The sequence below is a fragment of the Pimephales promelas genome, chromosome 20, assembly GCF_988280905.1.
Source record: "Pimephales promelas chromosome 20, fPimPro1.hap1.1, whole genome shotgun sequence".
Classification (NCBI taxonomy): Eukaryota; Metazoa; Chordata; class Actinopteri; order Cypriniformes; family Leuciscidae; genus Pimephales; species Pimephales promelas.
Window position 1 is genome coordinate 31,801,858 of NC_142788.1, and position 14,759 is coordinate 31,816,616.

A 14,759-nucleotide genomic window follows, 5' to 3' on the forward strand; every position below is an offset into this window, starting at 1 on the left:
AGTCACACTATCAAGAGCACAGCAAAGGTCATTCTGTAACCTCTGTGTGTGTGTGTGTGTGTTAGAGTGCTCTCCCAGTCACTTCAAGTGTCGCTCGGGAAGGTGTGTGCTCTCCTCCAAACGCTGCGATGGATACACAGACTGTGACGACGACAGCGACGAGGAAACATGCGGTGAACATAAACACACACACATGACGTGATAAACACACTCAAACACCACAAACACACTCGTGTGCTGACTCCTGCGTCTCTGTCTCCAGGCTGTGTGGAGCGGGGCTTGTGGGAATGTCCTGGAGACAAAACCTGCATCCGTCAAAACATGATCTGTGACGGGTTCCCTGACTGCAGCCAACAGGAGGACGAGAAGAACTGCTGTGAGCGACACACACACACACACACACACACACACACACACACACACACACACACACTGACACACACACTAACTCAATCACACACACACTGACACTCAAACTCACCACACACACTCTCAGAGTTTAGTGGTGCTGTAGTGTGTATGTGCACATTCTTATATATGTGTGTGTGTGTGTGTGTGTGTGTGTGTGTGTGTGTGTGTGTGTGTGTGTGTGTGTGTGTGTGTGTGTGTGTGTGTGTGTGTGTGTGTGTGTGTGTTTTCAGCCGCATGCAGCAGTCATGAGCTGGAGTGTAACAATCATCAGTGTGTTCAGCGGTCGCTGTGGTGTGACGGCAGGAGACACTGTTCCGACAGCTCAGACGAGTGGGACTGCGGTAAGAGAGCCTGGTTACAGCGCACGGGTCTGATCTCACGTCTACAGCGCACGGGTCTGATCTCTCGGGTCCGATCTCGCGTCTACAGCGCACGGGTCCGATCTCACGTCTACAGCTCACGGGTCCGATCTCGCGTCTACAGCGCACGGGTCTGATCTCTCGGGTCCGATCTCGCGTCTACAGCGCACGGGTCTGATCTCGCGTCTACAGCGCACGGGTCCGATCTCGCGTCTACAGCGCACGGGTCTGATCTCTCGGGTCCGATTTCTCGGGTCCGATCTCACATCTACAGCGCACGGGTCTGATCTCTCGGGTCCGATCTCACGTCTACAGCTCACGGGTCCGATCTCACGTCTACAGCGCACGGGTCTGATCTCTCGGGTCCGATCTCACGTCTACAGCGCACGGGTCTGATCTCTCGGGTCCGATCTCGCGTCTACAGCGCACGGGTCCGATCTCACGTCTACAGCTCACGGGTCCGATCTCGCGTCTACAGCGCACGGGTCTGATCTCTCGGGTCCGATTTCTCGGGTCCGATCTCACATCTACAGCGCACGGGTCTGATCTCTCGGGTCCGATCTCACGTCTACAGCTCACGGGTCCGATCTCACGTCTACAGCGCACGGGTCTGATCTCTCGGGTCCGATCTCACGTCTACAGCGCACGGGTCTGATCTCTTGGGTCCGATCTCACATCTACAGCGCACGGGTCTGATCTCTCGGGTCCGATCTCACGTCTACAGCTCACGGGTCCGATCTCGCGTCTACAGCGCACGGGTCTGATCTCTCGGGTCCGATCTCACGTCTACAGCGCACGGGTCTGATCTCTCGGGTCCGATCTCACGTCTACAGCTCACGGGTCCGACCTCACGTCTACAGCGCACGGTTCTGATCTCTCGGGTCCGATCTCACGTCTACAGCACACGGTTCTGATCTCACGGGTCCGACCTCACGTCTACAGCGCACGGTTCTGATTTCTCGGGTCCGATCTCGCGTCTACAGCGCACGGGTCTGATCTCTCGGGTCCGATCTCGCGTCTACAGCGCACGGGTCCGATCTCACGTCTACAGCTCACGGGTCCGATCTCGCGTCTACAGCACACGGGTCTGATCTCTCGGGTCCGATTTCTCGGGTCCGATCTCACATCTACAGCGCACGGGTCTGATCTCTCGGGTCCGATCTCACGTCTACAGCTCACGGGTCCGATCTCGCGTCTACAGCGCACGGGTCTGATCTCTCGGGTCCGATCTCACGTCTACAGCGCTCGGGTCCGATCTCACGGGTCCGATCTCGCGTCTACAGTGCTCGGGTCCGATCTCTCGTCTTCAGCGCACGGGTCCGATCTCTCGTCTTCAGCGCACGGGTCCGATCTCTCGTCTTCAGCGCACGGGTCCGATCTCTCGTCTTCAGCGCACGGGTCCGATCTCGCATCTACAGCGCTCGGGTCCGATCTCGCGTCTACAGCGCTCGGGTCCGATCTCGCGTCTACAGTGCACGGCTCCAGGCCCTCACACTGAGTCCGAAATTCGCAGTCTCACGTAAATAAAAAATAAATACGACCTCACGTTATGTCAATCACGCTGTGAAACCTTCGTCCGTCAAACAAAAAATCGTATTGGGTTTGATTTTCTGCATTTTTCGCATCCGTAGCTCAAGCAATTTTGACAATTCTGAGCCACTGAATCACGAATACGGAAAAACACATTTGGAAATCGGACTCAGTGTGCGTGGGCCTTTCGCAGGGCTTATAATAATCTTTTACATTGTAATGAGGGACGTACAGTACTCGATGCAGTGATGTGTGTGTGTGTGTGTGTGTGTGTGTGCGCAGTGTCTCTGTCCGACGAGGGCTTGCTGCTGGTGTATAAGGCTGGGCTGGAGTATCAGGTGTGTGCGGACGGATGGAGCTCAAACCTCAGCAGCCTCACGTGCACACAGATGGGTTTAGGGTAAGGTCAGTACACACACACACGCGTGCACCAAACACACACTCAGTGAGAGAGATGCAGGTTGACTGTAGTGACCGCCACGCTCCGCTCTGGAGAATCTAATCTAATATCAGACGTTATAATGCTGCTGTTGCCGAGGTTGGTTATGAGGGAAACTGTGTTTGCCAGTTAGTTGTTCAAAATGACAGCGAGTATGTAGATGTTTGATCATGTCCAAAATGTCTTCATTATTTAAAAATCTGTGTGTGTGTGTGTGTGTGTAGTTCTCCGGTCTCCTCAGATGCAGTGCTGGATGTGTCTTCTTCTGCGGGACGGAGGCGCTGGCTGCACGTCGACCCAGAATCAAGTCCACAGAACATGATTCCTCTACAGGGCCGGCTGGAAAAACGAGGGTGAGTGTGTGTGTGTGTGTGTTAGTGAGTGTGTTAGTGAGTGAGTGAGTGTTTGAAACGCGCATCACTGTTCTCTACATCACTTCCTCCTGCAGGCAGAGCTGCCCATCATACAAGAGGATCTCACTGCAGTGTGCAAGAGACGGTGTGTATGCCTGACTGAGACACACACACATACACACACACACACGTGCACTCATTCACTCTCTCTCTGTGTGTCAGATTGTGGGCGACGCCCTGCGGCCCGGATGGTGAAGAGGATTCTGGGAGGCCGAACGAGTCGCCCGGGCCGCTGGCCGTGGCAGTGCTCACTACAGAGTGAACCCAGCGGACACATCTGTGGCTGTGTGCTCATCGGGGACAAGTGGGCTCTCACTGTCGCTCACTGCTTCGAGGGGTAAGAGAACACACACACTCTCACTAGAGACACACACACACACACACAAAGAATATCATACACTTCAGGGTGAGTAAATCGTGGGCTAATTTTAATGTTTGGGTGAACTATCCTTTTTTTAGCAAATTAGATTTTATTTAAGGCACTTTCAAAACTGAATTTCATTTCATTTCAATAAAAGATGCGATGCTTGATTTGGTTCATATTTGTTTATTGTGCTCGCTTGTGCCCTCTTGTGGACATAGGATACAATATAATGATAATAATTTACTATAATAACAATACAAAAACAATACATTTTAAACTGAGTTTTGACATATATAGCGATTGTAAGTCGCTTTGGATAAAAGCATCAGCTAAATGAAGAAATGTACATGAATTCATTGCATGGTGTGTTAAAATAATAGAAAAAGCACACAGTAAGAGTGTGAGTAAGAGCGTGAGTAAGAGTGTGAGTAAGAGTGTGAGTAAGAGCGTGAGTAAGAGCGTGAGTAAGAGCGTGAGTAAGAGCGTGAGTAAGTGTAAGAGTGTGAGTAAGAGTGTGTGTAAGAGCGTGAGTAAGTGTAAGAGTGTGAGTAAGAGTGTGAGTAAGAGCGTGAGTAAGAGTGTGAGTAAGTGTAAGAGTGTGAGTAAGAGTAAGAGTGTGAATAAGTGTAAGAGTGTGAGTAAGAGTGTGAGTAAGAGTAAGAGTGTGAGTAAGAGTAAGAGTGTGAATAAGTGTAAGAGTGTGAGTAAGAGTGTGAGTAAGAGTAAGAGTGTGAATAAGTGTAAGAGTGTGAGTAAGAGTGTGAGTAAGAGTAAGAGTGTGAGTAAGAGTGTGAGTAAGAGTGTGAGTAAGAGTGTGAGTAAGAGTGTGAGTAAGAGTAAGAGTGTGTGTAAGAGTGTGAGTAAGAGTGTGAGTAAGAGTGTGAGTAAGAGTGTGAGTAAGTGTAAGAGCGTGAGTAAGAGTGTGAGTAAGAGTGTGAGTAAGAGCGTGAGTAAGAGTGTGAGTAAGAGTGTGAGTAAGTGTTGATCTGTGCAGGCGTGAGAGCGCAGACGTGTGGAAGGTGGTTCTCGGGATCAATAATCTGGATCATCCTTCTCCACACATGCAAACGCGGCGAGTGCGAAGCATCATCGTTCACTCGCGCTACAACCGTGCGGTGGTGGACTACGACATCAGTGTGGTGGAGCTGGAGTCCGAGGTACTGGTGACCAGTTACGTGCGGCCCGTCTGTCTGCCTCGCTTAGGGACGCTTCCCAAACCGGACCAGTACTGCCACATCACCGGCTGGGGACACGTGGGCAACAGAAGTGAGTCTGACGCTCCTCTATAGGGGCGTACACCACCTGATGAGGATGATGATGATGATGATGATGATGATGATGTGTTCCTCCAGTGCCGTTTAAGCTGCAGGAGGGGGAAGTGCGGATCATCTCCGTCTCTCAGTGTCAGTCTTACTTCAACATGAAGACCATCACGTCACGCATGCTCTGCGCCGGATACGAGGCCAGAACCATCGACTCCTGCATGGTGAGTGTGTGCGTGTGTGTTGTCATGGTAACATCATGAGTGTGTTTATGTGTGTGTCGTCACAGTGACATCATGAGTGTGTGTGTGTGTGTGTGTTGTCATGGTAACATCATGACTGTGTGTATTTGTGTGTCGTCACAGTGACATCATGAGTGTGTGTGTGTGTGTTGTCATGGTAACATCATGACTGTGTGTATGTGTGTGTCGTCACAGTGACATCATGAGTGTGTGTGTGTGTGTGCAGGGTGACAGTGGTGGGCCGCTGGTGTGTGAGGAGGATGACGGCCGCTGGTCTCTCTACGGTTTGACCTCCTGGGGCTCCGTGTGTTTCTCTAAGGTCCTGGGCCCCGGGGTCTACGCCAACGTCACTCACTTCACCCAGTGGATCGAGAGACAGATCTACCTGCGCACGTTCAGCCTGCTCTAGACGCACACACACACACACACACACATCATTCCGTGCGCTCGTCTGGACTGTCCCACACACACGCTTCACTCGTGCTGGTGATGCTGGACTGATCCTCCAGGGGGCGACGGTGTCCGTCAGATTCAGGATCTGCTGTAAACATGCGGCCAGTGAAACTCCTGCTCCAGCCGACAGAATCAGAGCGCTTTAACACACATGATCCAGAAACACACATGAACGCCACACACAGCTCCTGCCGTCACACCACGGGCCGCTCACACCGACGACGAGGACGATACAGCGCTCTAAAACTCTTTCTCAGTATCACAGAACAGCAGAGATCACGGCGATGACGATAGAGACACGAGACCGCTGGGATCACCGTCAGGACCATTTCTTTCCAGCTGTCGAATGATAAAACACGGACAGCCAATCAGAAGTCGCTCGAATCTAAAGGAATCGCGCATTTAAAGCGACAGGCAACGAAATCCACCCGTGTTTGACGGAAACAATCGTTCGCACGCTCTGAGTAAACAGTCAGAAGTTCCTCCTCTGCAGTCGCGGTGAAGAAGACTGGTGTTGTTGTGCTAACCCTTTCCCTGAAGGGGTGTGTGTAAGACGGACATGACACCTTCATTATCATCACATGACATTTGTGTTGAATATGAAGTATGTTTTCTGCCTGTTCATGACGTTTTTAAAGTGTCGTTCTTAATGCAAATCTGACATTGTTTGAGATGTCTTTATGATATCTTGACATAAACCGATACATCATAACCTGTCAGTGTCATGACAACTTGACACTAAATGAAGTTAATCTGTCGTGTGATTGGCTTTGAATTGGCTGTCATGAGGCATTATAACTGTGTCATGAATATATTCGTGTCCTCAACTACAGTGGTACACATTGAGTTTGTCATTAAAAAGTTATAATGCTTCATGACAGCCAATGTCAAACCCAACCACCTGACAGATTCATGTAATGTTCACCCGTAAAGCTCAGTGTTTCTTAAGTTGGGTAATTCATCTGCTAATGACAGGTTGTATTGACAAGCTATCATAACAAACACATCTTAAACAATGTCATATTTGTTTTAACCCTTGTGCTGCATTAGATTTTTAACACCGTTGAGTGCATTAAGGACCAAAAATGGCCACATATTAAACATTGCCTAAAATATTATATATTATTATTATTTTCCACTTTTACCAAGTTAAATCTTTTAACCAGCATCAGTCCTCATCATAACTACCAAAAATGTATTCAATTTCAAGATTTTAACCCTTTAATTACCAGTTTTGTTTGCGAAACCATCGATTTGTATAAGAGGAAAAAACACAAAAATTCAATTATTTTCAATAAACTAAATGCAAAGAGAAAACTTTAGATTTGGATTATCACAGTCCCACTTTGCAAAAAATCCCACTTAGCGCGTTAGAGACCAAAAATGGCCACCTATTAAACATTGCCTATTGCCTAAAATAAGGTGCATTTCCACCCATGTAGTGACGTCATCTGGTGGAATACACTATATAATGCAAATATAATGCTTTTGCTTCAAAATGAAAGGATGTTTGTGCAAAAATCATGTTTCATGTATTACTGACAGCCTCAGATTTAAACAACGTTTTAATGGGTTTCAATGGGCCATTTTTGGTCTTTATGGTGCTGAGTGTTACTATTTGATCTACACAGTGTGTGTTATACATATTTTGCAAAATGGGATCACATTTTTTACATGTATCCAAAAAGTCACAATTTTGCCAAATTTCATACCATTTGCATTAAAACAGCCAAAATGGTCAAAGAAATTAAACTGCAAAAGACCAAAAATGTCCCTAATGCAGCATAAGGGTTAAAAATGTCATAACTGAGCGAATGACACTTAATGACATTCGTCAGAAACATGCATAAAACTTCATATTCAACACACTTGTCATGTCATGATTATGAAGCTGTCATGTCAGTCAAGTTCAAGTAAGTGTTCCCGTTGTGTGTACTGCACTATATGGACTCGATCCCGCTAGCTTCACTCGACAGCGCGCTGAGGACCCCTGCTGGAGACAGTCTGTAAGTGCACCACGACCCGCAGCGACGTCACACACACCGCTATCGCTATCGTTCGCTGGTGTGATCGGCCCTTACATCTATAAACAGCCGTAATGAAATATATTCTGATAATTAACATTACTTGGATTGTCCTGATAGATGGACAGCCTCGGCTCAAACTCAGCGCTCGCAACGCTAACGCCACGGGTTCGAATCCCAGGGAAAGCGATGTTGCTTGACTTCAGTGTGAGTCGCTCAAATGCAGAAATGTAAATACAGTCAAACCAACATCGGACACCTTCATCATGTCTCACATCATCATCAGTTTATAAACATGAGCAGAACTCAGTGGATATTGGACTGGTTTTGTCTGTCCTTCTTTTATAGATAATACCAGTTCAGCTCAACCAGTGACCAAGCAATGCTTCATGTTGTAAAAGAGCAAAAGAGTCATCGTCACTGGTAGTCTCTGTATGAAGAATATTTGTGTGTCGTGTCCTGATCACGCTAGCGACACATGCATTATATCCGGTGTCTGAGTGATGTTTGGTTTGACTGTACATCAATAATTACCCAGAAGTCAAAGCGCAGCTGTGCGTGTCTCTGTTATACACGTCATGAAGCCTGTTGTGATGATGAACATGTCTGAAGTGTGTGTGTGAATGTTGCCGAACACACTTCAGGCTCACACCAGGTCAAAGGTCAAAGGGCTCCTGCTGCTCACCTTCTCTTCCTCTGCTGCTATTGGTCGGTTCTGTGAATGACCGGACTCAGCCAAAGTGTAGTGTTGTGTTTCTGCAGTGCTCTCCCGCTCGTGTGTGTGTGTGTGTGTGTGTGTGTGTCGTGGTTTCGTCACGTGTGTTTTAGTGCAACATTCCGTGTTTTAAAGAGTATTTTTGTACTGATTTTGAGCACATGAAGCCGTGAACATGAACTCTGTAAATACAGTCGTGTAAAAATGTGCATTAAATATTTCTATCCATTACATTAGATTGAGACTCGTCGTTCTGTCTGACTCGGTCTGAGATGTTGATCAAGAGACTTTATCGTATTCTTATATCAGCTTTTTAAAGTGGTTTATGGTTCTAGAGACGAAGTTAAACAGCAGATTTCTGCATATAAGATCATGTAACGGTGGCTCATTAGTGAACATTAATGTATTAACTAACATGAGCAATAGCATATTTATTAATCTTTTATAATGTTAGTTTATAATAATCCAGCTGTTCATTCTGTGTTCATGTCGTTCACAGTGCAGTAACTAATCAACTAATACAAACTTTGATTTTAATAATGTATTAGTACATGTTAAAATTAATATTAACTTTAATAAATTAGATAAATATTTAAAGATTTAACGTTTAAAGATTAATAAATGCTGTTCAAGTATTGTTCATTCTTAGTTCATGTAAATTAATGAATTTTATGTTCCATTCTTACTTTTTTACTTCTTGAAATATGAATTAATTAAAGAATTCATCCCCAAATAAAATAAAACTATATGAAGAGTGAGGACATGCTTGAGTTTGAATGCTGAAGGAGAATATTATGAACAGAATCTGTTTCTCTGTTCGTCTCACACAGATTTTATCCACATATCTGATTCTGATCCACTTCCGAATGTGGTTTTAAATCAGATCCATATCCGATATCTGTATATCAGTCTCAACATTAGAATAAGCCACTACGAGGCTCACGTTTATTCACAAAGGTTTTTAATGTTGTATTATGAGGCAGATGTGCGTGTTTGTGTGTGTGTGTGTGTGTGTGTGTGTGTGTGTGTGCGTTTGGGAACTTTCAACTTTATATTTATCATCGTAAAGAAAAGAAATGGCGCGAACACAGTAACACTCTTGAACATCTGCCCGTGACTTATCAATAATATACAGTCAAACATATATTATATTTAATGATAACTATAATCAAAGCAACAAGCTTCACTATCATCACCCGCTCTCTCTCTCTCTCTCTCTCTCTCTCTCTCTCTCTCTCTCTCTCTCTCTCTCTCTCTCTCTCTCTCTCTCTCTCTCTCTCTCTCTCTCTCTCTCTCACACACACACACACACACACACACACAACGAGAGAGCTCCTCCTGTGCACACACACACACACTCGTCTTCAGAGCGCATCATGTCCTCCTCGGGGAACTCCTCGAACCTCACGCGCCTGAACATGTTCGCGCAGTCTCCGTGGCGCGTGGCGCTGTGGTCGCTCGCGTTCGCGCTGGTTCTGGTGGTGTCGGTGACCGGGAACCTGGTCGTGATCTGGATCATCGTCGCGCACAAGAGGATGAGGACCGTCACCAACTACTTTCTGCTGAACCTCGCGGTGTCCGACGCGTGCGTGGCCGCGCTCAACGCGCTGGTGAACTTCGTGTACGGCGCGCGCGGGCACTGGCACTTCAGCAGCGCGTACTGTCGCTTCCAGAACTTCTACCCGGTGACCGCAGTGTTCGCCAGTGTGTACTCGATCAGCGCCATCGCCTTGGACAGGTGAGACACACACACACACACACACACACACACACCAAAAATGAAATGTAAATGAACAAGCGAAATGATTTGCCGATGCGGTCAGAAAAATAATGTTGTTCTGTTTGAATTAAGATTATTTTTTCTGACCCCATCGGCAGATCATTTCACTTGTTTTAAGCATCAACTCATAAAACAGGACATAATAATCTGATGTCATTTGACTCATCTAGTGAATGCATCTTGATATAAGAAATGTTTGATATTTGGACTGGAAGAACTGCATGTTTTACTCGGATTACATTCATACTATATAGAACATACTTTACATTTCTTCATTTAGCTGACGCTTTTATCCAAAGCGACCTACAATCACTATATATGTCAGAGGTCGCACGCCTCTGGAGCAACTAGGGGTCAAGTGTCTTGCTCAGGGACACATTGGTGTCTCACAGTGGATTCGAACCCGGGTCTCTCACACCAAAGGCATGTGTCTCACCCACTGCGCCACCACCGCCCCTAATGAAAAACTTTAAATCCTCACTTGTCTGGTTTATGCTACTCTGAGCAATGCCTGAACGTTGTATTTTGAGCACTTCTTGTGTTGTTATGGCCTCTTCACGATGACTTGTTTTAGTCTCTTTGGATGAAGCGTCTGCTAAATGTAAATGTAGTTATTCAGAATAAGTATCTCCTCGAGAGTGTGTGTGATGTCGGCCTGAACTTTTAATCGCATGTACGGGTCACTTCCTGTGTGGTCAGGTACATGGCGATCATCCACCCGCTGAAGCCCCGCCTCTCGGCGACGGCCACCCGGGCGGTGATCGCGTGTGTGTGGACGCTGGCGGCGTGTCTGGCGTTCCCGCTCTGCTTTTACTCCGTGACGGAAGTGAGGCCGCACCGGACGGTCTGCTACGTGTCCTGGCCGCGGCGCGACGCCGACGCCTTCATGTGAGCCGCTGGTGTGAGTGTGTGCGCCGCTGCTGCTCTCCGCCAGCGCCTCATGAGTGTGTGTGTGTGTGTGTGTGGACAGATATCACCTGATAGTGGCGGCGCTGGTGTATGTCCTGCCTCTGACGCTCATTGCCGTGGTCTACACCCGAGTGGGGCTCACGCTGTGGGCCGGAGGGTTCCCCGGACACTCCTCAGGAAACTCCCAGGATCACCTGCAGGCCAAGAGAAAGGTCTCGCTACTCTTACACACACACACACACACACACACACACACACACACACACACACACACGTGCATGCAGAGCGCCCTTCTCCACCTCACAAGCGGCCGAGTAAAGGTGCAGTGTGTGATATTAGCAGGATCTGCGAGATGTGTTCAGGGGTTTATTAGCTTAGCCTTTCTCTACACACACCGCGGGTCCCCTTACATGTTTCTACGGTGGCCCTGAGCGGACACACGCGTTTCGTCACTATAGCGGCTTTCGCACCTTTAGCGCTAGAAACGTTTTTGAAGCGTGTGTAAGTGTTTTCTCCGCCTGAATTTGAGTTATTGTGGTAATGTTGTGTGTAGGTTGTGAAGATGATGTTGATCGTGGTGGTGACGTTTGCCGTCTGTTGGCTCCCGTATCATGTGTACTTCATCGTGACGAGCTTCGACCGTAAGCTGAGGAGACTGCCGTCCATCCAGCAGGTCTATCTGTCGGTGCTGTGGCTCTCGGTCAGCTGCTCCATGTACAACCCCATCATCTACTGCTGCCTCAACAGCAGGTGTGTATCTCACACACACACACACACTGTTTAAGTCCACTTAAAAGAAATGATTTACAGGGACATAAATACTACAGATGTAGTCAAATGCATCGAGTGTTGGACAGTATTTTGGTTATTACGTTTTTTTTTCAGAGTTAAGTCGTAGGAAATTACACGTCATCCAGGTCTTTTTTATATATGTACATCAGCTATACATTCCATTAATGTTGTGAATTGTTTTCGTATGTCGGGGCGGGAAAAAATACATAGAGCTGAGTATCATCAGCATAACGGTGAAGATAACAGCATATTACGAGGATATTGCACTGTAAAACTTGCTTTTCTCACGTAGTATTTTTGTCTTGTTTCCATTGCAAATTTCTTAAATCAACAACCATTTACTAGATGCGTAAAATTACACTGGATATTAGCTATGTCTTAAATGCTACGTAATTAAGAAAAGCATTTTTTGGTTCTGTTTGTGCCACAGGTTCCGGGCCGGATTCAAGCGTGTGTTTCGCTGGTGTCCCTTCGTTCACGAGTCGGACTCCGACAGACTGGAGCTCCAGATGACCCGGTTCCAGCCGACCTGCCAGAGCAGCCTGTTCACGGTCACGCGCGTGGAGTCCGATGCTAACGCTAATGCTAATCCCACCCAACGCAAGAGCTCCAGCACCAGCCAATCACGGGCCTCATCCCGGCCGTCACTCAACGGTGGTCTCCATGGAAACCCCTCGAGCGCCGCTGGGATGGATCTCGGATCAGAGTCGCTCGCTAAACACTAATGCGAAACCAGCTGGGCATTAGCCTTCAGCGGCGCGCTGTTCTTACTTCTTACTCAGTGTTTCCGTCTCGTTTCCAGTCCAAATAAGATGCGTTTACTAGAGGAGTGATAGAAGATATTATGTCCTGTTTTCCGGGTGAATTAATCAACGTTAAGTGAGTTGATGCTTAAAACAAGCAAAATGATCTGCCAATGGAGTGAGAAAAATAACATCGTTTCCGTTTGAATCAAGATTATCTTTCTGACCCCATCGGCAGATCATTTTTGGACTGGAAACACCACTAAACTACTGAGAAAGAAAAGCATTTTTCGTCGAGTCCACCAGCTTCACGTTGACCTGCTATTGTACTCTTTCTGTTCAAATACAGTATATAAAAACAAAAGTCACTACACATATGAAAGTGAATACTTGGTTCTGAAGACACACACACACACACACACACACACACACACACACTGGTCTGTTATCAGCTGTCAAACTGGTCCAATCACCGCCATCCGCGAGCGGGGTTTGAAATCAACCTTTTCTCCCGCCGGCAGTGCAGTTTGGATTTCTTATTGAAATAAATCCTGTCGTCCAGCATCTCCTCTTCCTCGTTCCTCTTCCTCAAACATGTTTAGTTGCAGGACACAGAACACCAGAGACATGGCCATGCTGGACAATAACTGTGTGATTTCTGTTCACCAAACGCTTTATAATGTCCACTTTTGCTTCAATATGAATGACATCATCACTGCTCAGAAAGCACAACCGCTGTAAGTATCAGACACTGGAGAGCAGATCACTGTGGCCTTCTGACGGCCGCACACACGCCTGCTGAGATACAGTACACGACCGCGAGTCTGGGCTGCTTTTAAAGACATTAGTAAGAGTGTTAATCATCTGTGTATCACTGAAGCTGATGCTTCACGGCATGTTCATTAGTTATGGAGCAAGAAACCCCATAAGGAACCACAGCAACACATATAACGTGTTTTAATAAACTCAAAGTAACCCGCCAAAAGTGTCCTGTCTTATCTTCATCAATCCAGCGCTTTAACAGTTCAGAGTTTCACAGCAGCGTTACAGTGATAACAACAGGAGATTACAGTCACACAGAGTGTTTGGGCTTTACAGCAGATCTAGAATAAAGTTATTGTCCAGATAAAGTTAGTTTAGATTGATTCACTTCCGTTATAAAGATCATTAGTGATTAACTTAGGGGCCGCTAACACAACACCGCTCTACTGAACACAGAAACTGTTCATGTGATCCGGCCGTTCATTTGCACAGCCGTGTTTGAGCTCCAGAAGTGTACGTTTTTTTTAAAATGAGTTTTGAAAATGATACCGTAATCATCTCCATTTAAACTCTAAAAACATGAATCTTTGAGAAGGGTGACGGCTTCCTCATGACGTCATCAGCGTAACGTGTATAGGGGGAACCGCAGCGGTCCCAGCACTGAGCCTTGTGGGACGCCTCAACTCCTCATGTTTACAGTCTTCAGATGACAGATCCGTGATCAGTCTGTGATCCCCTGTGTGTCTGATCAGGAAACTCACACTAAAGATGCACAGATGAGTCTCGTGGCGTTTGTCCAGATAAGATGAGCTACACAGGCGGCAATAACCGTGTGTGTGTGTGTGTGTGTGTGTGTGTGTGACACCAGTCATTGCTGTTGACACAGTAACAGAACTTCTCTAAGCAGTTGAAAGCTCATGAAAAACTCTTGTTTCGATCAATTACTGTGATTCATCTAATTCTCCTGATGTGTGTGTGAGAGTTCTTCGTGATGGTGAAAGACAGAATGTCTCTACACACACACACACACACACACACACAGTGTATATACACACTGGCAGTCAGTGACTATAAATGGAAGTGGTTTGCAGGTCAGATGATGTACACACACACACACACACACACACACGCGGGCACCGATGGCACTGAACATGTCATTCGTCACACTTGTGGCACAGACATCTGGAATATAAACAGGAACAAACAGACGTAAACATCAGGACTTTCAAACAAACACAGTGAGTGGTGTGTGACGTTACACACACCTTCAGCACTGATGAAGTGTTCGAGCTGATGAGCTGACCTCATGTGATGAACACACACACACACACACACTGCAAAAAACTCAGTCTTGTTTCCAGTCCAAATATCAACCATTTCTTAACTCAAGATGCATTTCCTAAAGTAGTGAAAACACATCAGATATTACGTCCTGTTCGTTAATCAATATGAAGTGAGTCGATGCTTAAAGCGAAATCATCTGCCGATCGGGTCAGAAAAATAATATGAATTCAAACAAAAACAACATTATTTTTCTCACCCCTTAGATATCAGATCATTC

General features: G+C 46.6%; 2 protein-coding genes across 4 annotated transcripts in view; both read left to right on the plus strand.

The window, feature by feature from the left end:
• corin (corin, serine peptidase) overlaps positions 1-6,205 on the plus strand; it is a 15,972-nt gene extending 9,767 nt beyond the window's left edge. For all 3 annotated transcript variants that reach the window (XM_089124677.1, XM_089124675.1, XM_089124676.1), the window contains 10 exons: positions 66-173; positions 263-376; positions 642-752; positions 2,583-2,700; positions 2,964-3,092; positions 3,188-3,237; positions 3,315-3,489; positions 4,511-4,782; positions 4,869-5,002; positions 5,247-6,205. In XM_089124677.1, the coding sequence (XP_088980803.1) occupies positions 66-173; positions 263-376; positions 642-752; positions 2,583-2,700; positions 2,964-3,092; positions 3,188-3,237; positions 3,315-3,489; positions 4,511-4,782; positions 4,869-5,002; positions 5,247-5,429 (1,394 nt within the window). In that variant the 3' untranslated portion in view covers positions 5,430-6,205. The remainder of the gene's footprint in view (positions 1-65; positions 174-262; positions 377-641; positions 753-2,582; positions 2,701-2,963; positions 3,093-3,187; positions 3,238-3,314; positions 3,490-4,510; positions 4,783-4,868; positions 5,003-5,246) is intronic.
• A 130-nt stretch (positions 6,206-6,335) lies between these two features.
• Positions 6,336-13,436, plus strand: LOC120463313 (neuromedin-K receptor). Its single transcript, XM_039652298.2, has 5 exons — positions 6,336-9,950; positions 10,692-10,880; positions 10,963-11,113; positions 11,455-11,651; positions 12,124-13,436. Exons 1-5 carry the CDS (start codon positions 9,589-9,591, stop codon positions 12,416-12,418), a joined length of 1,194 nt encoding a protein of 397 aa, XP_039508232.2. The 5' UTR covers positions 6,336-9,588; the 3' UTR covers positions 12,419-13,436.
• Positions 13,437-14,759: the final 1,323 nt, after the last annotated feature.